The following is a 23,609-nucleotide window of genomic DNA, read 5'->3' on the forward strand; positions in this document are numbered from 1 at the left end:
GACCTCTCCTGACCCGCCCGCTGCTCCCCTCAGCAGTGTACTTCGTAGATCTGCCTGTTCTGTTCCCCACTCTGTCTCTGGTGAAGCCTCTCGCCGGCCCTGCACCTCTGGCCTGTACCCCAGTTCTGTATGCATAAATAAATCTTAAAAAAAAAAAATCTAGGTAGCTCCAAGCATTAACGAAATGAATGTTTGCCTCTGCTTCTATTTCCTCACCTATAAAATGGGGATTAAAAAATTACAAGAACTATTAAAGAGATGAAATAAAGTAACATTGCAAATTACCCAGCACAGTTCCTGGTGGAGACTGGTTTATCGTCAAATACTAAGCTTTTTTTCCCTGTTTACTAGTTGATTCTCCTTGTACACATGGACTTATTCTCTGTCAGTATAACTCCTGCCCCAAATGGGTTCTCTGATTTCATCCAGGCAGCTCATGTTCTTAGTGAAAAAGAGGGTTCTTTTTCTTATACAATGTTGGCTAAAAGCCTTGCTTTGTCCATTTCCCATATGCCTAAGCCTTTATCTTTATCATCACCATTCTTATGATACCTGAAAATAGTCAGCAAGCTTCACACCCCCGGGGCTGGCTTGGTAATGCCCACAAGACTCCCTCTGCCCTGAAAACAGTAATGGAGTCAGAGTAGTGCACTTCTTCCATCTTGGCAGGGCTGTACATTTCTTGATTATGAGCAGTTCTGGGGGGAAAGTGAGGAGGGTAGTGTGGAGACACCTGTCCCCCCCAAACCCATCCTTCCTCCATAGTAGGAGAGGGTTGGCTGGGACATGACTGCTCAGTACTGGTTCCCCTCTAGCTGGTTGCGGCCAGGTCACCCTCACCAGTGGATTGGAGCAGAAGGTGTGTTTGTAGCTTTTGCCTTGTTTTTGTAAGTCTAAAGCTCTGCTCCTGGACTCCTGTTCTTTCTTCTCACTAACTGAAATGCTTCAACCAGAGTGAACTTGGAAACTGCGTGTTGAGGAGGGTCGTGATTATCCTAAGTCCCTGATTGATGATGCCGAGCCATCTACCTGCTGGGCCCCCCACCTTGGGTCATAGCATGTCGGCTCTCCTACTCAAACCCCACCAGTTCTTCATGTACAAAACCAAATCTCCAGGCAACAACCACGAATTTTCCCCCCCCTGATTTTCACAATCACATTTAATATCTGTTCTCCATATTGTCTACCTATTACTTAACTTGACTGTTTCTTGTTTGGTTCCACTTGGTGTTTTCTTGTTTTGTTTTTTACTTGGTATGTGCTTCTCGTCTCTTAAGCTAGGAGCTCCCAAGACATGACACTTTGCATCTGCTCCTGTCTTCCCTGCACATAACTATAGTGGAAGCTGACTTGGCCCCACACAGGCCTCCTCCCTCAGCTGCAGGGAATGTTGGCTTCCAGAAACTCCGAACTGCTCCCTTCTTCAGAGATTTGGCCTCAACCAAAATGTGAGCATCTCTCACATGCCACTCTAGCAGCCAGCAGTCCATGACCACTAACATGGGTGCAAGGATAGCCACAAAGGTGCGCGGGGGGAGGTCAATTTAAGTGGTTAAAGTTGAGCTTCAGAAACTTCCTGAGGGACCAGGCTCTTGCTAATTTCCAAACAGGACAACTTCCTTGTGTGATTTGCTTCTACTGCTGCAGCCCACAGCCTCCACTGCCCCCCGCCCCCAGCACCCCTGACTCTAGAGAATTACCCTTGGCTAATGGAAACCCCCTTATGTCCTTCTGGCCCCCATCAGGATGACCCACAACCAATGACTGATTGACATAAGGGCCTAAAAGGCTTGGCCCCTTGTCTCAAAGGAGTGTAATTCTGTCCTGTAGTTTATGTCCCATCTGTGCATAGCAGCTCCCTGGAGATCATGCGCCACCAGACATGGCCTGATACACACCCTCTTTGGCTCTGCTACTTCTCTCTCACACAGGTTTCCCTAGAGAGAAAGTGAGCTCCCTCAGTAAATGTCTTAGACTCCGCTACTAGGGAACCCAGCTTCAACCTATTGGTGTCAATGTGCTGTCATCATTTCTCAAATCACTCTCTCGTTCATTTCTGGAGCCTGCTCAGATCCAAGCTCTGTGTTGGGTGTGCCACCATGCTGGAATAAGATTGAGGGTGCTGCAGAGACTGGATGAACAAAACGCTGACTCAGGGAGTGCATACTAATAAGATTGCATGGGAGTTACAAAAACTGTATGAAATGTTTAGGTCACTGCTTGACATGTGGTGAATTCTCTTAAGTATCAGGGCAGGAATTTCTTCTATGTTTTTGGTTTATTTATGTAACCATGTATGTCTAGATGACTGCTTGACACATAGTAGGCGCTCAGAATTTGTGGAATGAGATAATTGAAGTTTTGCTCAGTGTTCAGGGCGATGTGTGAGATCTGGCCAGCAGGGGGCAGAACTAGCACAGACAAAAAGTTCCAATGGGTTAAGAGAGGTAGTGTGATAAAAGAGAGTTGGGGTGAAGTAGAGAGCTAAGGGGAGGAGGCGGTACTTGCTGCGTCATTAGTCAAATGTTTAAATTATAGCATCTTAAAATCCTAGAATTTTATTTAGTCCAACCCTGGGTGTGTGTAATGAAGTATTTTGAGCTCCAACTTTATGAATTCAGGTAAATAAGCAGTTCTTTGCACGGAGATCCCTGGAGCTGTCATAGTACTGTAGTTTCCTTTTTGAACTTGCTACTACTCCATACTCCTTTTGATTTGTCCTATTTTGTGCTTTTACTAATATGCATTGGGTTCTGTAACTTGAAGCAAAATAATTTAGCCTCATTATTATACTCTGCAAAAAGGAACTTCCTCCATTGATGGAGACACTGAAGTCCCAGGGAAGCCATCCAGGTCTGCTTCCTGCTCCAACCCTCAGCTGACCTGCTCTCTTCAGGAAGGCCATCTTGCCATATTTCTACTCCCGAGCTTCCCTGGTCTTAGATATGTCCTATCTTTCAAAGCCCAGTTCAAATTTTGCCTATCTCTGACACTGCTGTCTACTCAATCTAAATTCACAAAATCATGAGAACATCCATCACCTGACAATTAATACTTACCCTTGCTTTCATATTTTATTTTGCAATTTGGACTGGGTAGTCTCTCAAGTCCCTTCCTGATGTAGAAATCTGAGTCTGTCTTACCATATGTCACATCTTCTTAAGCAGGTCTCCACCTTCTTCCTCAAGAAGAGACAAGGAAAGATCTGAGCATGCAGGGAGTCAAATAACTAATTGCTCAGGAGGGTAAAGTGCTCTGTGATCCTCCATTCAAGTAAGACATAGGCATTTCTTTTTATTTTGTCAAGGTGGAAGTCATTTCCTCCTCCCCCCTTATTATACAAGCAGCATACTTAGGTTCACATAAATCAAACATTACATAAATTTTTAAAGTGGAAAGGAATATCACCCATAATCCTTCTCCTTAGAGATAATTGCTATGAAATATTTTTTGCTATACACAAATATGTTTGTTCCAGTAGGGCCTTCTGGAGTCCCCATGGTGATCCCTTAAAAAGAAATCAAAGAAAACAGTGGGAAGTTCCAACCTGAGATTTGGAGCTTGTATTCTCCTGCCATGCTGCATGTATTAGAATGAACCATATAAAACTACTGCTTATCAGCTCTTTTTGACCTATAAAGGCACAGTAAGTTTATTTGTGCAACCTAATGTAGGTGAAGCCTAGGACATCAGAAGCGGTAAGTCCTTCAGGACTTTTGGTCTAACTATTTCATTACGTGGAAGTGGGGAAGGGAACAGAAAAGTGACCAGCCACGGTCATATACATCATTAGTTCTCTTTTAACTGAACCAGGTACCTGTACACTCTGCTTCTTTCAATATGATAATTTTTGAGATGTGTGTGATCTTCTTGACACTGATTTCAATTTGATATCGGAACATTTCTCACAGAACTGAACAAAATGGACATGGCTGTGTTAGAGGTGGTGTAGTGTCCATGACTGGAGCTGTGGATCACTCCTGTGTGGCACAGACTTGTTGAAGCACTAGGCAAGGAGACCAGAGTTCCTGAGTTTTAGTTGTGGCACTGCTTTGGCCCAAATGGCACTTGTCCTGCTCTTCTCAAGGGGTGTAAAATCACAAGTGTGTTGGAAAATAAAATGTGAACAAATATAAGTGACATTCCTTAGATGTCCTGTCTGTGACATAGGATAATCACCACTGCTTGTCATGGTCACTGAAGATGACACATAAGAAATGTGTCCTTGGAGCACATTTCTATTTCACGTCCCTCTTCTACAACTTCTCTTTCCTTTAGCCCCTGAATAATCCAGCCACTGGATCAGCCATTGGTTATTATATTTTGCTACTTCTATATATTTGTTCGTGGAGTTCCCATTGTCTATAAAATCTGTCTTTGCTGGGGAAAAAAATCCTTTTCCATCAGTCTGAGGTCTTCCAGCCCTTCTGCCATAGCCCCAATGAAGACCCCCTTAGCACAGTTCTTTGTTGATCTTACAGGTAGGTTAAACAGAGGCTCCCCTTGTTCATGACTGAGTCTGAGAGGCCTCAGAAGATAATTCTCATTTATCTTGCTCTTCAGCCACCCCTGGACCCTTAGTATCAGATCATAGACACTCGATTCTTGATGTACACGTGATAGGGGTCACTGCGCTTGTCCACTTTGCGGGAACGGGTGTATCCCAGGATGAGGCTGCCCACAGTAGCAGCAAATAGGAACATGACGAAGAGAATGTACATGTAGGAGTTGTCATTACGGCCAGGTCGGTGGACTCGCTGCTCCTCAGTCAGGTTGTCTGGCTCTGGTCCAAGCCCTGGGTGGCAGAGCAGATTGCTGTGAAGAGTGGAATTTAGAGCCTTCAGTATAGCGTGAAGGCTCTTAAACCAGGTCTCAGTCCCATTGGTGATCTCCATGGCAACAGGGATTAGGTTGGGGAGAATCAGAAGGCCTCTGGTGGTGACAGAAAAGAGAGAGGGGATGGCTTCTGTTACCTGATGCTTGAATGGCCTCTCTAATACCTTCAGATCCCAGCTAAAATCCCAATACTACAGTTTATCTTGACTATGTGTTTACTTGTCCCTCTCTTCCATACACTGCAAACTCAGTGGAGAACTAGTCTGTTACTCATTGCTCTATACAGTCACTTATGACAACACTCAATGGATACTCAACAGATACATGTGAATAAACCCTTCTTTGACCATTATAATCCATATTAATCTCCATTCCTTTGCATTCTATAGATCATTGAGCTTTAAGCTAAAATGACTTTAAGGGTTATTTTAATCTAACTCTTTCACACAGCCTAAGGCCCAGAGAGAATAAGCATCTTGTTTATAATCCCAGAGAATGTGAAGGTAGAGCCAAGATAGAGTCTCACTCTGGTGGCCATCTCACGGTTCCTTTAGCAGCATCCTTAGCAGACATTTCTTGGATATCTCTAGCAGCCTTGCTTTTCTATACTCCACAGTGGCCAATCTAGATGATGTTAAGGATGGCTTAGACTCCATCTTACCTGGAGGCAAGAGGCCAGGTCCTTTGACATCTCTAGTATCCTTTGTCCCAAACACTTTAGCTAATCCTAGCTATTTGGGAAACTTTTGAAAGGGCGTGGCTGGGAAGGTTAATAACCACTAAGGTATTGGAGAAGAGAACAGGGTTGGGCCTGAGGGTAGGTAATGAAAGGAGCACTCAGTATTATGGTTTACAGCTTTACTTGCCCAGAAAGAAAAGGCACCTCAAATAAACCTGACTTCTGATGCAAGGTCACTATGTACCTGGCATATATTAGTGATAAGAAATGCTCCTTTTCCTTCCTTGCAGAGATTTGTCATCTGTTAGATGGAAAAACAGACAAAGACTATGTCCTAGCCTCTGAAAACCCACTTCCTTCTTTTTGAACAAAGCTCCACATTCACTTCCTTTGGGAAGACTTCACTGACTGCTTCGCACTCATTACCCACACTCCACAAGCTTTATCCTCACAGCCTTCTCTTTCTGCCAGCATGTGCTATCAGGCATGTGAGGCTGTCCTTTGTTATTCTTAAGGGTGACATCAGAGCATACCCTCTTGGTCAACAGGACTACTTTTCCCCTCCACAAGTTTAGAAGTCTACCCTGAGATTGGCTGGGGATTCTTTTTCCTTCTTCTTTCAGGTAGCCCTAGTCCCAACCCCGTTAGGGACTTCTCTGTAAGCCAAGCATTCAGAGGTCACTGATGCCAAAGTTGTTTTTTATCTAGGTAGTGTCAGCCAATAAAAGTTACCAATGTGACAATTAACCAGAAGGTCTCTTCCTTGGAAAGGATGACTATTACTTGAGACCATGATAAATATTCATGAATACCTCTATCAAGCAAAGTAGGAGGGGGGAAGATCTAAAAACAGAAATCACTGTTTCTGTTGGGACTGGTCCGCATTTCATGCAAGAGCTTTGGGGCTCCCTGCCATCTAATATGTGGGCTACCTTGTGTGGATGGAGGAAAGGAAAAGCACAAGTGTTCCCTGAATTAAGAACCAGGAAGCACAGATTCTCATCTACTGCCCCATTTGTCAGGCAAAAAGCCTGTACCTTCTTCTTCCCTTGTATCTGGCATTGGAAAAGCAGAAGCAGTACAATGAAATTAATGACTCAACCATTCACTCAGTCAGTCATCATTTAGGCTCTCTAGCTTGGATAGACTCAGGCTCAGTCCTCACACACAGGAGCACATGGCCATTTCTTGTAATGCAGGGACAGGCCAGGGGCTACTGGGGCTGAAAGGCAGAAGCGGTGAATTCTGGTCAAGGTCAGAGTCCATAGTGATGGAGGCATGGAACTGGGTCCTGAGGATCTTTAGGAAGCAAAGAAGACCAGGACAGGAAACAAGGGAAGATGAACAAAGACACAGGAAGAAGCACATTAATATTTAGAAGAATGGAAAATAGAACAAAGAGTTTGGCTTCGTGTTAGACACATAGAAAGATAAGATAGCATATGGGATGAAAGAGTGATACAAGCCAGATCACTTGAGGGCCAGGCTGCAGAGTGGGAACTTATCTCCTGAAACTGAGGTCTTAGACAGTGGAACAGTGTTTAAGAAGGGGACACAATGATCAGATAGATCTGTGCTGACAAAGGACACTCGGCTACTATTTACTCTGAAAGGGATATGAATTAGAGGGGACGGGGCAGTGAAAAGGACCTTGAAAGATGCTGCACCCTGAGTTGGGGCCAAGGGGATGACAAGGTAGGAAGGGGGGTAAATGTGAGATGTGTTAGTGTGAGGGAGTGGCTAATGTGAGGGGTGAGGGCACCTCAGTTAGCTTTATAGGCAGCTGATAGACAAATTGCTTTAGTGTCTGGGGGAGCCAGCTTTGGGGAAATTAGGCCTTTTGTGATGTCTGGGCTTCAGTTTCCTCATCTATGCAAAAAGAGGATTACCAGGATTTGTTGCTCAGTGGACAGCGTTTCAGTTTGCAAGATAAAAAATTGAAGAGATCTGGGGGCACAGATCACACATGTGAATGTACACCCAAGAGCTGTATATTTTAAAATGGTTATGAGGGTAAATTTCATGTTGTATATTTTTAATTTTTGTTATGTTTTTGTTTTAACCTCCTTGCAAACTTGTATAAGCACACATTTGTATTTTAGTAAAGGGAATCTTTAAAGAAATTTTTTAATTTTTAATGGAACATATATTTTTCGTTAAAATAAAAATGTAGTTTTCATTTTGAGAAATAAACATGTATACACATGTTAAAAGAAAAAGGAAGCAGTGCATACTTATGTATAGTGGGCTCTTCCCCAGGACAGCCACTGTGACCAGGTTTTCTAGGTATCTGTGAAGGGGCTGTAACTAACCAGGTAGAGGCAGGGCAACTTCTGTCTAGAAAACTCACCAAATTGGCAAACTCCCTGTTTCTGAGTTGGCTTTGAGACTATGCCTGTGGGTGTCTAAGGCTCCTCAATCCCTCTGCCTCTGCAGGATGTCTCTGGACAATTCTGGGTTCTTAGCATTGACTTCAGGAACTGGTAAGATCCCCAGAGATGTAAAGCAGGGGAGGGGGCAGAAAAGGAAGGAACCAGACACACAAAAGTTTCAAAACCAGGGTGGATCCTAAGACCAGGTCCCAGGGGCTAATGACTTCTGGGGGCACTGACCCCCTTCCCACTTTCCCTCCTCTTCCTGCAGCAGCTGTGTCAGGCCAGCCTGGGCTGGCAGTCACAGGAATTGTGCAGTGGCCAAGGGACATCCACTGCTGTACCCTAGCCCCAGGCCCATGACATCACAATGGGACAACTTCATGAGAAAACTTAGTTTAACACATAAGCTTCTGCTCAGGAGCCAGCAAACAGTGCAGCAGAAAACATTCCTTTCCCACGGATGCTGGTGTTTCACCAGGGCCCCTAAAAGGCTGAAAGGCCCTAAGACCCAGGGGAATGATGTGAGTAGCAGAGGGGCAGTTAGCAGTTGGGTATATTTTTTTATGTAAGAACAGTTTACTGGTGGCACTAGACATTCACAGACAGGTGGTGCTGTTGTTTTTGTAGAGCAGAGGCTGGCAGGGAGTCCTTTAAGCCTCATCTCCCTCATTTTATAAAGAAGGAAATAGAAGCCCAAGATGATATCGTGGTTCAGCTGCTACATGTGTGACTTTGGGCATGTGATTTCCCTTTTCTGAGCTCCAGCTTCTTGCAGCATCTATAAAATGAAGGGGTTTATTATGTAGTTGTGTAAGATTCTGATCTGCTTTAAAAGTCCATGAGGGTATGAATCACAAAAACAAATCACACTGTGAGACTATAGGAGATGGGCTAGGCCAGTGGGCATCTGGAGGACTTTCTGAAGCCCCCAAATCACAGAATAGAGAAGACTGCAAAATAGATAAGACTCACAAGTTAAGATGCTTCTGAGCCCTGGGACTGAGTTAAAGCCAGTATTCCATCTTAGAAAAATCAAGAGCCAAATTGGTCGACTTGTTCATTTTTCATTTTAACAGTTTTCCTGCCAGGGTGATGAGTCTGGAGCAAAGATGGACTGTGCAGCAGGTGGGGGTAAGGTGATGGGGAGCGGTGGGACACGGTGGGCTCTGAGTCCAGTTATCAAGGGAAGTGAAGGTTCATGAAACTGTTCATCCCTCAGGCCCTTCTTCTAGGGCCTCACTGGATAGACCCAAATAATTGTGGTTCTAAAAGGGGGAGCAAAGACGCTATAGTTACATATTTTCAGGTGCTGGGTTTGGGTGGGAGTGTGGGCCTGAGTACCAGCATATCCTGTTTGGGTCAGGAGAGACAGAGAGCTGACAAAAGGACAGGTTGGCTCTTTATGATTTGCCTCGGTTTCTAAGCCAGGGACTAGCAGTTGGAAACATTGTTCTGAGTTCCCTAGCCTCCCTTTCCAGGAAAGTCACTGGGTAGGAAGAAATTTGGATGGGGGTGGTGGGGTAGAGACAGCACTCTTGGAAAATCCTTGATTTGAAACTGGAGATAGATTATTAGGAAGAGAAGTGAACAGTGACTGATCAAGCTTAAAGGGACTTTAAATATAATTTAGAATCAAGATTCTAGGCCAGACTCTCCATTTTGTAGATGGGGAAACTGAAGCTCAGAGAGGGTAACTAGTTCAAAATGACAAGGCTGGTGAATGGCAAAGCTTGGATAAGACCCCAAGAACAATTAGACAAGAACAATTTGGCTGCTCTTTCTATAGCCATGGCAACAGTCCTTGGCACCTGAATTGCATAACACCTCAAACACAGCCTCCTCGTGTCATGGGGCATCATCTCTACCTCCTTTTCTAGTGCTTTTTCCTGAACTACAGACCCTTACCAAGCTTAATCTAAGGTCCAGTGAGGGGAGAAATTGGTAAATTTTATGGGGGGAGTTAACCTCCCTCCATAATCTTGTCCCCCATGGTCTTTTCTGCTCCTGATCTCCCAAACAGGCCAAGCATACGCTTCCTTTACACACTGCTGCTACTATTGCTCTCACATTAACAGTTCTCCCTGTGAGCTGAAGATGAACTGGGGAATCAGTGAGATTTTCTTTTAGGTTTCTCCAGGGAGAGGAAAAGCTTCTCGATGGGTTCTTTTGGTTTCCTAATGGCTCTGTTTCAGCCACTCTGTCCAATGAGTGTCTTCAGTTCCTGGAAACAGTACAATGGGAGAGGGGAGGGAGAAGTCGCCTAAGTGGGTTGGGAATCCAAAGACAGTTCTTGGAACTGCAGTGTCACTGGTGCCTCTGGTGGTCTTTCCACCACTGTGGGTTGGGAGAACAACTAAAAGAGTGGACCTTAGCAGCTGGTTGGAGGGAGACACAGAAATAGAACCTGAGCCACAGGGGATCATAATAATCATAGCATTGTTGCAAGCCCCTCATTGAGCCAACTGAAAAATAGGGTCAATTGGCTATTGACCCTACCCAGAGAGGAAATCACTTGCGAAAGGCAAGTCTCATTGCTTAGAAGGGGCAGAGCTGGGACCACAAATCAGATCTTTGCACTATAAGTTCTTTTGGATGTGACCTTACCTCTGGTCCATGTCATCACGGCTCTCCCTAGTGCCTTGTGCCCCCTGACACTGAGCTACGGGCCATTCTCCAGACATCCCTTGCACTTGCATACTTCTTGCCTTTGCTCATGCATTTTTCTTAGGCAGAAGTGCCTTTCCTCTTGTTACCTTTTTACCTACTCATTCTTTAAGACCCAGCTCTTTACACTCTCTCCTGAGACATCCCTTTTTCCACTCCCTAACCATTTAATTTTTCCCTCTTGTCTGTTTCCAAAGTGCTTTGCATAAAACCCTGTCAAAACAGGGTTTGTGTTTCTATTTATCATATCTGTCTGTCTGTCAATATATATTAGGTGAGTTTGTGTACATATCTATACCTATTGACACTTATAAACATGCTAAACCCATGGGACCCATGCCATAAATATGTTATATAAATTCTTGAGCCTGAGCACATAGCAAACACTCAAGAATAAATGAATCGATGCCTCAATTTATTACACTCTCCTTTCTCCAGCACACAGGTTTACATTCATGAAAACAGCTTATAGCATTTAAAAAGTAACTTCTGGGGCAGGCCAAAAGAGAAGGGGACTCTGAAAGAAAAGCAGTCTCAGTCATGTGGGAAGTGAGTCAGAGAAGGAGGAATTTTAAGCCAACTTTGGAAGACCAGGTATTTCCTGTACCTGAACCTCTGTTCAATCCAAAGGACAAACATTGTTGGCTCCAAAACACCAGCAGTGGCATTGCACCCCCTTTTCCCTGCGTAACTACCCAGGGTGTGACCATACACACCCGCCCACTGCACTCACAGTCCAACTTCCACTCACTCAGCCTGTGATCTTGCCTTTCAAGTGTGCCTTTCATAGTTAACCAATCTTGGCTGCATGCTTGCTCGTGTGATCATCGTGTGATCATGAGCCCTGCCTCTGTTTCCTCTGAAACTCGTCTAGGAGATGGAGATAGCTGCCCCTGCCCTGCTTACTTCACATGGGAACAGAGGGAGGTGATAGAGGGGACAATGCTTTGAAGTTGCAAAGTGTCCTATAGACATAAAAGATAATTGTTAGGCAGCCTCATCCCACAATTTACTGTTCTATCCACACCACCCCAAACCCCAATATTACCAAGAACCCATCCTTCTTCCCCCTCCCTCATTGGCTCTTCTACCTCAGAAGAAGCAGGAGGTTTTTACTCTTCTTGATTCTCAGTAACACCTCCTTCAGGAGCTTTCCCTGTTGCCCATCCTCTCTGATCACAATCTTTTTCCACCTCGGGCACCATTCTGTAGTCTACAATTGATGGAGACCTGCTCTCATTTTGCTCACGGGTCTCCCAGGTATTTTGGTTAAGTCCTCATCAGTAAGGTAGGATTTCTTGTTTTGCTTCTAAGTGGGTATTTTGAGCATGCATATATTCAGTTTATGGATAGAAATGTGTTGTGAGAAGTATAGAGTGAGTGAGGGATGAGGAAAGTTTTTGATCAGCTCAAGTAGTTAAGAAAATCTAAAAGCATTCCCATGCTTCAGCATTTGGAGCTGACAAAGTGACTGGGAGGCTCCTGACACTTTGTGAAGCTTAAGCCTTTACAATGCACTTTCGTAGGTGAAGTGGAGAGATCCCTGGGCTTTTTGTTCTGGGATGTGACCCTGGGAATGCCATCTCCACCCCACCTGGGTTTCCCCATATGAGGCACAGGGAAAGGGCACGCAGAGACTTCCACTCATGGGTGCTCACTCTTGGCTCTGAACTCATCTACTTTATGTATGGGAGAGACCCAGGACCAGTTGTCTTTTCACCCCAGGTCACACAGAGTACAGGAGCTATATAGGGCAATGAGGTCCATTGAGTAGATGGTGACCCAGGAAAAGAAAGCATCGGGCATAGAGCAGGTGGGTGACTAGGGAACTAAAGCTCATCTCCTGACTCCCAGTCTAGACCTATGTTACCAGTAGTGGAAGATGCCTTTGCGAATTCCCAGCTTTTCACCCAAAATGGGGTGAATAGGGCGAGGGGTACAATGGAGAAGCAAACGTAGTCAGCTCAGCACAGCCGGTCTGGTTGCAGCGTACCATTTCCGCGCGTGCGCTTCCCTGTGAACCCGCAGGTGTTCACCTGCATTTCTGTGAATGCGGAAGGAACTTTCTGGCCACCGGCAGCGGTGCGTGAGCGCCTCACAAGCCCCTACCATTCTAGATGGGATGTGTCAGGAGCCCCGCTCCGGACTCCCGCCTGTGGTCGGGGAATCCCGCGGAATCCCGCGGCCGGGGAGGGTCAGTTCAGCATTTGGACGGTCCTCCACCTCTGATCGGCCATCACCAGGGAAGTCGAGAAGACCCCTCATTTCTACTCTGGCGCCAACTCAGCCTTCCCGATCTTACAAGTGCGCCTTACCTGCTCTGGGCAAGCTCCGAAGGGCGCCAGTCTGAACGTCCGGCACTAAGCTCCACGTTCGCGGATGGGATGACCTTGCACTTCACCCCACGGAGCTGTGCCTACCCGCAACTGTACTGAGCGCCTTCCAGCGCCCCGTCGGAACAGCTCTCCCACTGAATAGCTAGCTCTCCCACGCGGTTCTGCTTTTTCCCTTCCCAGGGTGTCCCCTCCCCTGGCCCCGCCCGGCCCCCAGCACACCCACTTCTCCAGGGGCTGGCTTTAGGCGCCTCCCCCCAGCTGTTTGGCCTCAAGGGCTGTGGGCTCTGACCCTTCCATCCCCTGGAACAACTGCTTCCTGAACCTGGAGCCGAATTCCTCTTGCTTTGCTTCAGCTTGCTCAACTTAAGGCTGATCTCCAGAAGGCTCCACTCTTAATAGCAGTGTGCAAGTTGTGGTGTGCAGGACATTGGGGCTTGGCTTCTGCGTTGTAATATGGGAACATTTCTTTCATGCGTTCTCACAGGATCATGGTTAGGGCCACGTGAGACTAGAATTTCAAAGCTGATGGTCACCAGAGAAATCATCTCATAAGAACACAAACCCAGTCTTTTCCAGACAGGATACAGAGGTCCAGTTAAGGGAAGGGACTTGCCTATGTTAGCCAGGGAATTGAGTGCAGAGCTCAGACTTAGGATGCATACCTCTCTGTCACCTTGATCTGAGTCCATGTCTCCTCTCTCCAAGTCTCAACAGACCCTGGGATATCCAGACAAGCAGCCACACCCCACTGGTCCTTGTTCCAAACACCTTTCCCTTTCTGGCCACCAGGTCTGAACTGTTACTTCACTGCTATTGACATTACAGGCTGCAAAGGAAAGAAGCACCCAGGCACTTCTGGGAAATGAGGGTCAGGAGGCTATGAGAAGAGGAGTAGGCAGTGTGGGAACAGCCTCCCTGGCTCTGTGGGGAGCCCTTATCAAAGCCATCTCTACCAGCCTATGACCTTGGAATAATTAATGTCAAACTGCAAACAAAGATCTGTTCCTGAGCATCTGAGGCAATCATGGAATTTCTGATTGTATCTAAGAAGTGCTGTCTTGTTAAATAAAGAAAAAGACCAACTGCGTGGAAGGAATGTGATATATAATTGTTAATCTTCATCAAAACATGCTATTTCCGCATTGTTTCTGTAACTACTTGTTTTGATTCAACCTACTCCATTTTTTCAGTCTGGAGATCACCTCTCAGGGAAGTCATCCTGACCCTGGACATGAAGTTTCAAATTTCAGTCTTCCTAGGAATTGCCTCAGATATTGTTTTTGTAAAGTAGACTTTTGGGTTCCACTCCAGAGGTTCTGATTTAGGGGACCTGGAGTGAAGCCCAGAAAACAGCATTTAAAAAGAGCTTCCCAAACAATTCTGCTGTAAGTGGTTCTTGAAACCAGCTTTAAGGAAACAGCCCTGACTCAGTTAGGGTTCCTTCTAGCCTTGCATTTACTCTACCGAACTTTATGATGGTGAAAGTAACTATTTTCCTACCACATCACTACATTGTGAGGTCTTAATAGCAACTTCTGTTATTAGAGGAGAATGTCAGGCAAAAACAGAATTCCTGTCCTGGGGAGACCATAGTCTGAAAAGGGCCATCAAGGAACTCCAATCCAAAGAAGTTGAAGATGAAGACCTGACCTTGAGACAGAGAGGGCAGGGGGGTGGAGTCAGTTGACAGAAGGGGCCAGGGAATGAAATGGAGCAAATCCTGGGGGAAATGGCCCAGTTGGTGGGTCCTCACCACATACTTATGACTGCAAGACACTACCCAAAAGCAGACACAGTGTAAAAACAACAATACTGGGATTTGTTTACACAGGAAGTGAAAAAAAGGGTTTGTGGTGGTGGGCCTGGCTTATGGCCAGATACTGTCTATCCTTCCCCAGATAGTGTCCGTTGAGCAGAGACCGAGGTCTAAACTAAAGCTATGGGCAAACTGGAAGCTTCTTCACAAACACCACTCCTCATTGGCAGATTACTTGCTAGAATCCCAGAGGTTTAACTGCCCCAAAGCCCCAGAAGCTTAACTGCCCCAAAATTCAGCAGTTTAACTGCCAAAAATCTTGGCTCCTCCCCTACTTCCCATCAACCTCCCAACTGAGGGGGTAGGATTTGAAAAGCTCCACCTTCCATTCTACCATCAATTGGCTATGATTACTATCCATGGATTCAGAGGTGGCCCCTCACTGTTCCTCTTAAAATTTATCCACTTTTAATTCCTGTCACCGTTTCTATGGTGATGCACATCAGCTGTCTGACTGCTGAGATGTGGCCTTAGAAGACAATTTTTTTCTGGGAATGCAGTGTTTTCAAAGGAAATAACTACCAGTCATGAGATTTTCCATAATAACCATTGTCCTCCATTTTTAGAAAATAGTCAATAAATTCAAACCAGGAAAAGAAAAGAAAATGGCTGAGAGGCTGCTCTTTAAATGATTTTCTCTCATGTTCATCCCAATTTTATAAACTAGTACAGCAAAATGCCTTTGTAAAGGAAATCTTATTTCAATATGATTTATTTTTGCATCAATTCACAAGACAGAATGATTAAGTAGAATTTATGTTGGGTTTGCTGGAACTTTCTGTAAGCAAGCTTAGGTTAAGCTCTCATCATATGGCCTGTCCAGACCTCGAGAGTCATGCCACAGCCTGGTGTCACCAGGCTCCACCTGCAACATTTGTACCTTTGGGTAGATTTCCTCTGCTTGAGATTCCCAAGGTTTCCTCTTGAGTCTCCAGGCCTCAATGGAGGGAGATAAGCTTCCTTACTCTCCCCACAGGTCATTGGAACCCTATAGGTAAGGCAGCAGGCTCTTTTTTCTTGGCTATGCTTAGTTTTAACTCCTAGAAGTTCTCAACTGGGACATTCCAGTTTAAGCTTGATTAATGTAACCATATTTAAAATTCTCCAGTTAAAGGGGAGCAAGTAAAAGTCTTTATTAAAATTATGCAAAGATAACACACAATGTCACAAGTAAGAGGAATGCTTACTGACATTTTCCCATATTATGATGGTGTTGAGGAGAGAAAATGCAAACAGAACTTAGATATGCTTGCAAATGCAATTTAACATTGCTGTAGATCACAATTTTCAAAAATTAAAAAAAAAAAAACTAATCAACCAGCCAACCAACCAAAGAAAATAACAACAACAACAACAAAAAGCCCAATTCCAAATGAAAACATATTAATTCAGTGCTTTGTAGAAAACACTCTATCTTGAGTTCCATGAGTTAGCATGGGTCTTAAAATATTATTGAGGTCTTTCTCCTGTTAATTTCTCCAGAAGCAATTTCTGCAAGTGTTTAAACTCAAAATAACCAAAATAAAAAATTTGATAACATAGTTGACAAAGAAATTTGTTCAACATTATAACTTAAAATGTTCTAGAAATAACAGTCATATGCAAAGGTGATAGTGGGGGTAATAAATGAGCATATGGGGATTTGAGAACTACAGAATGTTCTCCTACCCCTTTCTTTTTTTTTTTTTTTTAAAGATTTATTTATTTATTTATGCATACAGAACTGGGGTATAGGCCAGAGATGCAGGGGTTGTGAGAGGATTCACCAGAGACAGAGTGGAGAGCAGAACAGGCAGATGTTGTGGTATCCTAATGTTTCCTATCCTCTACCAGCTTTATGTGGCTTGATGCTGCTGCCAGCCTCGTCCCCTGGCTTCTGTATCTGGTGCGTGGGTGAATATTAGGCCTGTTTCAGGGCAATGGGAGTCCAACCCAGGAGTTCTAGCAGAAGGGTTGTGGGGGTGAGACACCCCTTTCGCTGGTGAATGCATGGAAATGCAGGCAGTCATTATGTTACCACAGAGTGGGTCCTGTCTGAGAATGGAGTGACAATGAGAAAAGCAGAGCCCAAAGATACAGAGGAACAGTTTCCTAAGGACAGAATCTGAGCTCCTAGATCCAGTTACGACTGTAGTTAATAAATTCCCTTTCTACTTTAGTTTAAGTTGTGTTTTCTGTCTGTTGCAACTAAGATTCCTGACTGACATGCCCTCCTCCTCTGCAAACCTTAGTCCTCACTGACTTCACCTTTCTTCTCCATTCCCATAGCCCTTATTATTTAAATAAACCACAAGATTTAAAAATTCACATGTTCACAACCATGAACACACATCTCTCATTAATTTACATGTAACACTTTACATATAGGTGGAACACTTACTGTAATCCACACAACCATAAAAGGTAGGTATTCTCCCGATTGTATGCCTCCCTACCAGGGCAGACAAACAATCCATGTTAAAAATACTATTAATGTCAACTGAACAGAGAATGGCTTTGGGAAAGGCTAGTGAAGAGGCTCATAGTCTCCACCAAGAGGATCCAGAAACCCCACAACCAGAAGAAGCTGTTCCAATGGTAGACCCTAGCTCGAACCCCAATGATGGGGGAATGGAAAGCCTAAAACACTTTACAAGATGCTTATTAATAGGTGAAGGCAGAGAATTCCTAAGAGTTTATACGACACAAGAACTTTAACAAAGAGGATGCATCTGAATCTCTTGAGAGGATTATCCAAACTTAAAGTACTTACACAGATGCACGTCCAGATGCTCCAGAAACTGCTCAGATAATTAACATGGCATGGTAAGGCATGGCATTCTGAATATAAGGTGGAAATTAAGAAGGAAGATATTATAAAGATGAGTCCAGAAAGTCCAAATATGCAAATAAAAGGTGGCATGCTTGGGATGTGAGATTAAGAAAGGCAAATAAAACCTTATGACATATGATTTCAGCTCTTCACTTGCTTAGCAATCAAAGGCAAACATGGATTTGGGGAAATGAATGATTTTTGCAGAATTTCATTCCCAAATTTGACCTTACATCATAACTCTTATATGAAGCCCTCAAAGAATCTAAACCTTTGTTTTGGACTTCTGGATCTCAATAAACCTTCAATAAAATAAAGGGAAAGTTGAACTCAGCACCAGTTTACAGTTTATCACATCCCAGAAAGCCTTTCTGAATTTTTTTGCATTAGAGACAGAGTCAGCCTTGGAGTGTTAGACATCACTGCATGAAGCGAAGGTACTGATGTTAGGTCACACAGCAGTCAGCCAAAGTCTACCCTTCTGTTTTTGCAGTGTCAAAACCTGGTGTGACACATGGATGGATATAGGTGGTGGGAAGTCCATGGGGATTACAAATGAAATGAAAAAATGTGCAAATGAAGAATGATGTAATATATATATATATATATATATATATATATAATACAAAGGGAAAAAAAAGAGCCTGATGTGAAAAATACATCGTGACCAGGTTTTGACCTTGCAAAACCAGAAGGGTAGAATTTGTGTGAATGGGAAAATATCAGGCAGCTCTACTAGCTAACGCTAACGTGTAGTTGCAAGTTATTAGCTTTTGCTCACGATCAATGCAGTGAGCCTTGAGGATGACATATAATCCATAACTGTCTAGAACTATTGAAATGGTATGCTAGCTGACCAGATTTGCCTGACAACCCCCAGCCTGATTCAGACTGAGTTGTTTACAGATGGGAGCAGTTTGATGGAACAGGGCTGCTGGTGCAGAGGATATGCAGTGGTGATGTTTCAGGACACCACAGGAAACAAAGCCCTCCTGGCAGGAATGTCAGCACAGAAGGCTGAAGTGGTAGCCCTAACCTTAGCCCTGAATTCTCTCAGGGTCATAGTCATGTATACACTGACTTGTACTATTCTTTCATGATTTCACACACACATGGTGCCAAGTAGAAGGAAGAGGGCCTCCTTACAACCAGCGACAAAGTAGCCGTTAGAGTTCTTGGCTTTTCTGAGAGCTGTAGATTTGCCATCAGCTGTAACAATATTCATTGCCCTAGTCACCGAAGAGATAGAACTGAAATTGTAAAGGCAATAGAGTAGCAGCTTGTCAGCTTAGGTTGCTGCTTATTATGCTCTTCAGGGGACACTTATACTTCACATGGACTTACCTAATTTTCTTCCCAGACATAGTGACCAGAATGAGTAAAGGACCCACGAATGGGATTTACTAACTTCAACTCCAGTTCCACTTGAGGAATGAACTCACATGGTTGATATCCAGAGGCCCTAATCTACCCAGTGTTGAAATATGTACATGACAGATCTCACTACAGGAAAGATGCTTAGCTACAGTCAATATACCCATATTTATAGGGCTGTTATTTGCACAAAGTGGCTCAGCGGGATCACCCAAGGTTGAATTTACACACTAAGAATAATCTCAAGACTGACTCACATCCTAAAGCTACTGGGGTTTACTATCAGGGTACATACCATTTTGAGGACTGGGAAGTAGATGTTACCCAAATGCCCAGAGCCATTAGCAACTATAAATATCTTTTGATACTTGTGGATACCTTCTCAGGGTGGAATTGTCTCCTCCACAGAGTTCCTTGAAGACAGGTTGGTTTTGACTCATCTCTCTGTCCCCAGAACCCAGCATAGGCTGTATACACCTCCCACTGTCAGATCACACCAGAAATGCTATTTTCAATTGTGAATAACACAGATTAAGGGCACATTTGCTAGTCAGAACCCATTGAGATGAGTGCAGTGGTGTGGAATCTACAAGCTGTGTTCTGTAAAGAACCAAAGAAACAAGAAAGTTTTGCTTAAAGAAGAGACCACTCCTAGGACAGAATCATTCGTTGATTCAACAGTTCATCTCTGGGTCCTTGATCTGTGAGAGGCCCTTGGGTGGGTGTGAAGGGACCACAGTCACCGTCCCTGCCTGAGAGCTCTGGATGGTGTCAGACATGGAAAAAAGTAGCATAGTATGGGTAGGCCAGTGTCCCCTGAGGGGCATATGCTGGCCAGGGAAGGCCTCTCAGAGGACATCAGAATTATGACAGTGTTGGGGGCAGATTTCAGTTTAGGATGAGGAATAATTTTCTAATGATCAGAATCATGCAAGCATGAAAGGGGACAGGAAGCACTCAATAACTGGAGGGGTGTGTGTGCAGGGTCAGGATGATCAGTTCAGAGATTAGATGTTGTCTGTCCACAAAAGAACCAAAGTGAACACTGCGAGCGATTCCTCATAATAACAATCATTAAACCACTGCTTCCTTCTACATGCTGGAATTGCAATACAAAGACAAAGATTATCTGACTTAATAAAGCTCATGGTATAGGTAAATTTTTAAAAATGTAACACTGATGCCTTACACTAATGTCTCCTGCTCTTGAAAAAATATATGGATTCCTTTTAAAGGAAATAATTTTTGGAGCTTTATCTCAGTGTTGACTTAGTCTCCTGACTTGCCCACTGTACCCTCAGTTCACTCTGCCCTGTTCTGTTCCCCACTCAGTCTCTGGTGAATCCTCTCACCACCCCTGCACCTCTGGCCTGTACCCAGTTATATATGTCTAAATAAATAAATATATATTTTTTTTAAAAATGGAGGGAGGAATCTTCCTGTTGGCACAGGGTATTAAGTCTCCACACTATGAAGTAGTCCACAGTCACTGCAGTACAAGTTTAAACCCCTGCCAGGGAGCTGACCCACATGGCACAGCAGACCTCTCCTGTGTAGCCAACTGCTCCCTTCAGCTGTATATTTCAGTCTGTCTGTCTGTTCTGCTACCAGTTCTGTCTCTGGTGAATCCTCTCACCCTGCTCTCACACCTGGCCTACACCTAGCTCTTTTATGCATAAATAATACATTAAAAATTAAAAATGGAGGGTGGAACCTGTGTGTGATAGGTAACTTAAATGACATGTATATGATCTTAGGAACCAAATACAATGTTTGAATTATAATTTGAAAAAACAAGCTGGGAAAAAAAAAGAATTGGAGAATTTGAATATTTGTTCAGATATTGAAGGATTTTTTTTTTTATGTCATGGTTATGTTTTTCAGAGTCCTTATCTTTTGGGAATACATATTAAAATATTTATGTATGAAGTGATATGCATCTGTGATTTGCTTTACAATAGTTGAGGGAAGAGACAGGATAGGTAAGTGAGAGGATTCACTAGAGACAGAGGGGGGAGCAGACAGGCAGATGTACTGAAATACAGTGCTGAGCAGAGCATCAGGGAAGACAGGAGAGGTCTGCTGCTCCATGTGGTCAGCTCCCTGGCCAGGAATAGAACTTGTGCTGCAGTGGCTATAAATAGCTTTATAAAGCTGTGCTCTAACCCCTTGTGCCACCAGGGAGGGGCCTTATAAAACTTTTAAAATGCAAAAAAGTTAAGATGCTGGAAAATTTAAAATTCAAGCACCTCCCTTATATCTTGCTGATAAGACTATAGATTGATGTGACTTTTACAACAGGCAATATGATAATTTCTACTAAAATAAAAATGCACAAATCCTTTGACTCATAAAATCACTTTGAGAAATGCAATCTCTGTACTCACCATGTGTGATAAGGTCATATAGACACATAGACACATAGACACACACTGGACATCTTCACTATAACTCATGAGAGACCTTGACGTAGAATCACCCCGCTAAGTGTCTTTCAAATTCCTGACCTACAGAATATAGATGATAAATGCTTGGTTAAAGTCATTCAGTTTTAGAGTGATACAATAGGTAACTAGTACATGGCCTTGTAAACTTAAGAGATTTCATATAAGAAAGCTTACTTCTATCTCTTGCATTTGTACAGTTTGAGAAATGATTATTCCCTTTCCCCCAATCTTAGGCATATCTCAGGTTACCTAACTAAAAACAGCCATTAATCTTGGGGAGTCCAGCCAAGGAAGACAGGATCCCATTTTATTGTTTAAGAGATCTTTCCCTTTATTGTAGAAAGCACCCAGGTCTCTTGAGAATGAAAAAGTACCACAATCACATCACCTTCACCTGGACTGCTAGATTCCTATAAAATCAAAGAACTGGAGCCCACAATTGCCCAATTAAATACAGTATATTAAGGAAGTAATAAATAAATGAGAAATTACATCTGGATTTCTATTAATTGTGAAAATAGTGTCAGTAGCGGCACTGAGGCCTTCAATTTATATAACATGCACAGCTTTTAGGTCTATATCTAAAAGATATAAATAAAGCAAGAAGCATGTCTTAATGATACAGAGTTCACAATATGCCGGCGGCGAGTGCATAACGAGGTCAGGTCTAGAATCTGGGTTTTAGTGACTCCGAGTTAGGCATGGTGCTTCCAAGCCATGAACTTCCAGCTATGACAATATGAATGCCTTTCAGTTGGGGCTGTCCTCTGAGAACAACGTGCACTTGTAAGTCTCTTTAAAGGCCTCAAAGAAAGACGGCAATACTTCATCCACAGTGGTCTGCCTCAGGAGTTCTTTACTCAGGGAAGTAACGCCAGTCCCAACCAGCCCGCATGGCACAATGTGCTCAAACCACGTGAGGTCCGTCGAACAGTTCAGAGCCAGGCCATGAGATGTAATGTGCCTTCCACAGCGGACTCCTGTAAGGCAAGCCAAAGGGTCTTAGATTAGTTACCCTTCCTCCCCAGGTTTCATGAGTCTCCTCAGTTTGGTAAGGGAATTGAACTAAATCCTACTTTGTTTCTGGAGCACCGGAGGAGTTCTGCGCAGACTAAGGAGGACAAGTTAAGGGGAGGAACGTGTGGTTCCACAGTAACTGCAGTGGAGAAGTAACTAGGCAATTCGCTTCTTGAGTCTTTCTAGATAATTGTAGGAGATGACCTTTGAGAGTCTTTGCTCTGAATAACATACGGTGAAGAGGCTTAAAAGCTCTTAACATTAGCAGGTAGTTCTGATTCAAAGACCTCGCGGGATACAAGTCCATTGGCCCGGCCCCGCCCCTCCGGCCCGGCCCCGCCCCCGGCCCTCTCCGCGGCGCTCACCGATCGCGCAGATCTTGCGCCCGCCCAGCCAGACCCCAGTGTAGGGTGGCGGCCGCGCGCGGGCGCCGGGCAGGCCCTGAAGCTCGCACAGGCGTACCGCGCACGCCTCCAGCGCGGCCACATGGGTGCGCAGGCGCAGGCCGAGGCGCCGCAGGTCGAGCACTGGATGGCAGAGCAGTTGGCCCGGGCCGTGGAAGGTGGCCAGCCCGCCGCGGCCTGTCGTGTGCACCTCGGCGCCCAAGCCTTGCAGCCGCGTCACCTCCTCGGGCGTCAGGCCGCCGCGCAGCCCGGCGGTGTACACGGGCCCCGCGGGCTCACAGACCAGGAGCGCGCCCGCCTCAGTCCCAGAAAGGGCCTCGGTGCTTGGCTCGGCCTGCAGCCGCCGCAACCAGCTCTCCTGCAGTGCCAGCAGCTCGGTGTAACGCATCCGACCCAGTAGCACCAGCCGGACCACGGGCTGTCGCATTGCGTCCCGCTGGCCGTCCGCGGGCCCCGCCCTCTCTAGACCCGGGGGCGTGCCGGGAAGGGCGGGGATTTGGGGACACGTCCGGAGTCACTGCTCCGAAAGCGATTTGTTACTGGCTCATGGTCGACTGTGACCCCGAGGTCCAGTTCTGGGTGTGTCTTTTCTGTTCCTTCATTTCAACAACTGAAACTCCTGTCTGCCAGTGTTCTGCAGCGCTGCCCTAGTGGCTTGAGACAGCTGAGCACAGCGTGAGAAAAAAAAAATCTGTCTTGGGACGTCTATTCTTGAGTGGACAATCAGCAAGTATTAAGCCATTAATTAAATAAGACTTTCACCTATTGATAATTGCTATGAAAAAACAAACACTTGTTTCCTGTGTGGAGATCCCTAAGGAAGAGACAGAGGTAGATTAACGTGCTGAA

The 23,609-nt window shown here is 44.7% G+C and overlaps 2 protein-coding genes across 2 annotated transcripts; both read right to left on the bottom strand.

The window, feature by feature from the left end:
- Positions 1 to 4,193: 4,193 nt before the first annotated feature.
- KCNE3 (potassium channel, voltage gated subfamily E regulatory beta subunit 3) lies at positions 4,194 to 12,961 on the bottom strand. Its single transcript, XM_012725263.1, has 2 exons — positions 12,870 to 12,961; positions 4,194 to 4,932 (listed from the first exon to the last, which is right to left on the bottom strand). Exon 2 carries the CDS (start codon positions 4,893 to 4,895, stop codon positions 4,584 to 4,586), a length of 312 nt encoding a protein of 103 aa, XP_012580717.1. The 5' UTR covers positions 4,896 to 4,932; positions 12,870 to 12,961; the 3' UTR covers positions 4,194 to 4,583.
- Positions 12,962 to 21,318: 8,357 nt separating this feature from the next.
- Positions 21,319 to 23,201, bottom strand: LIPT2 (lipoyl(octanoyl) transferase 2 (putative)). The gene is made up of 2 exons (XM_004683201.2): positions 22,722 to 23,201; positions 21,319 to 22,319 (listed from the first exon to the last, which is right to left on the bottom strand). Exons 1-2 carry the CDS (start codon positions 23,185 to 23,187, stop codon positions 22,090 to 22,092), a joined length of 696 nt encoding a protein of 231 aa, XP_004683258.1. The 5' UTR covers positions 23,188 to 23,201; the 3' UTR covers positions 21,319 to 22,089.
- Between the last annotated feature and the right edge of the window lie 408 nt (positions 23,202 to 23,609).

The sequence above is a fragment of the Condylura cristata genome, unplaced genomic scaffold (genome assembly GCF_000260355.1).
Source record: "Condylura cristata isolate star-nosed mole 26May11 unplaced genomic scaffold, ConCri1.0 scaffold00015, whole genome shotgun sequence".
Lineage (NCBI taxonomy): Eukaryota > Metazoa > Chordata > Mammalia > Eulipotyphla > Talpidae > Condylura > Condylura cristata.

Coding starts and splice junctions, on each gene's coding strand:
- KCNE3 (XM_012725263.1), bottom strand. CDS start 4,895: ATGGAGATCACCAATGGGACTGAGACCTGGTTTAAGAGCCTTCACGCT.
- LIPT2 (XM_004683201.2), bottom strand. CDS start 23,187: ATGCGACAGCCCGTGGTCCGGCTGGTGCTACTGGGTCGGATGCGTTAC. Junction 22,320..22,721: donor GCGCAAGATCTGCGCGATCG/GTGAGCGCCGCG, acceptor CTTGCCTTACAG/GAGTCCGCTGTGGAAGGCAC.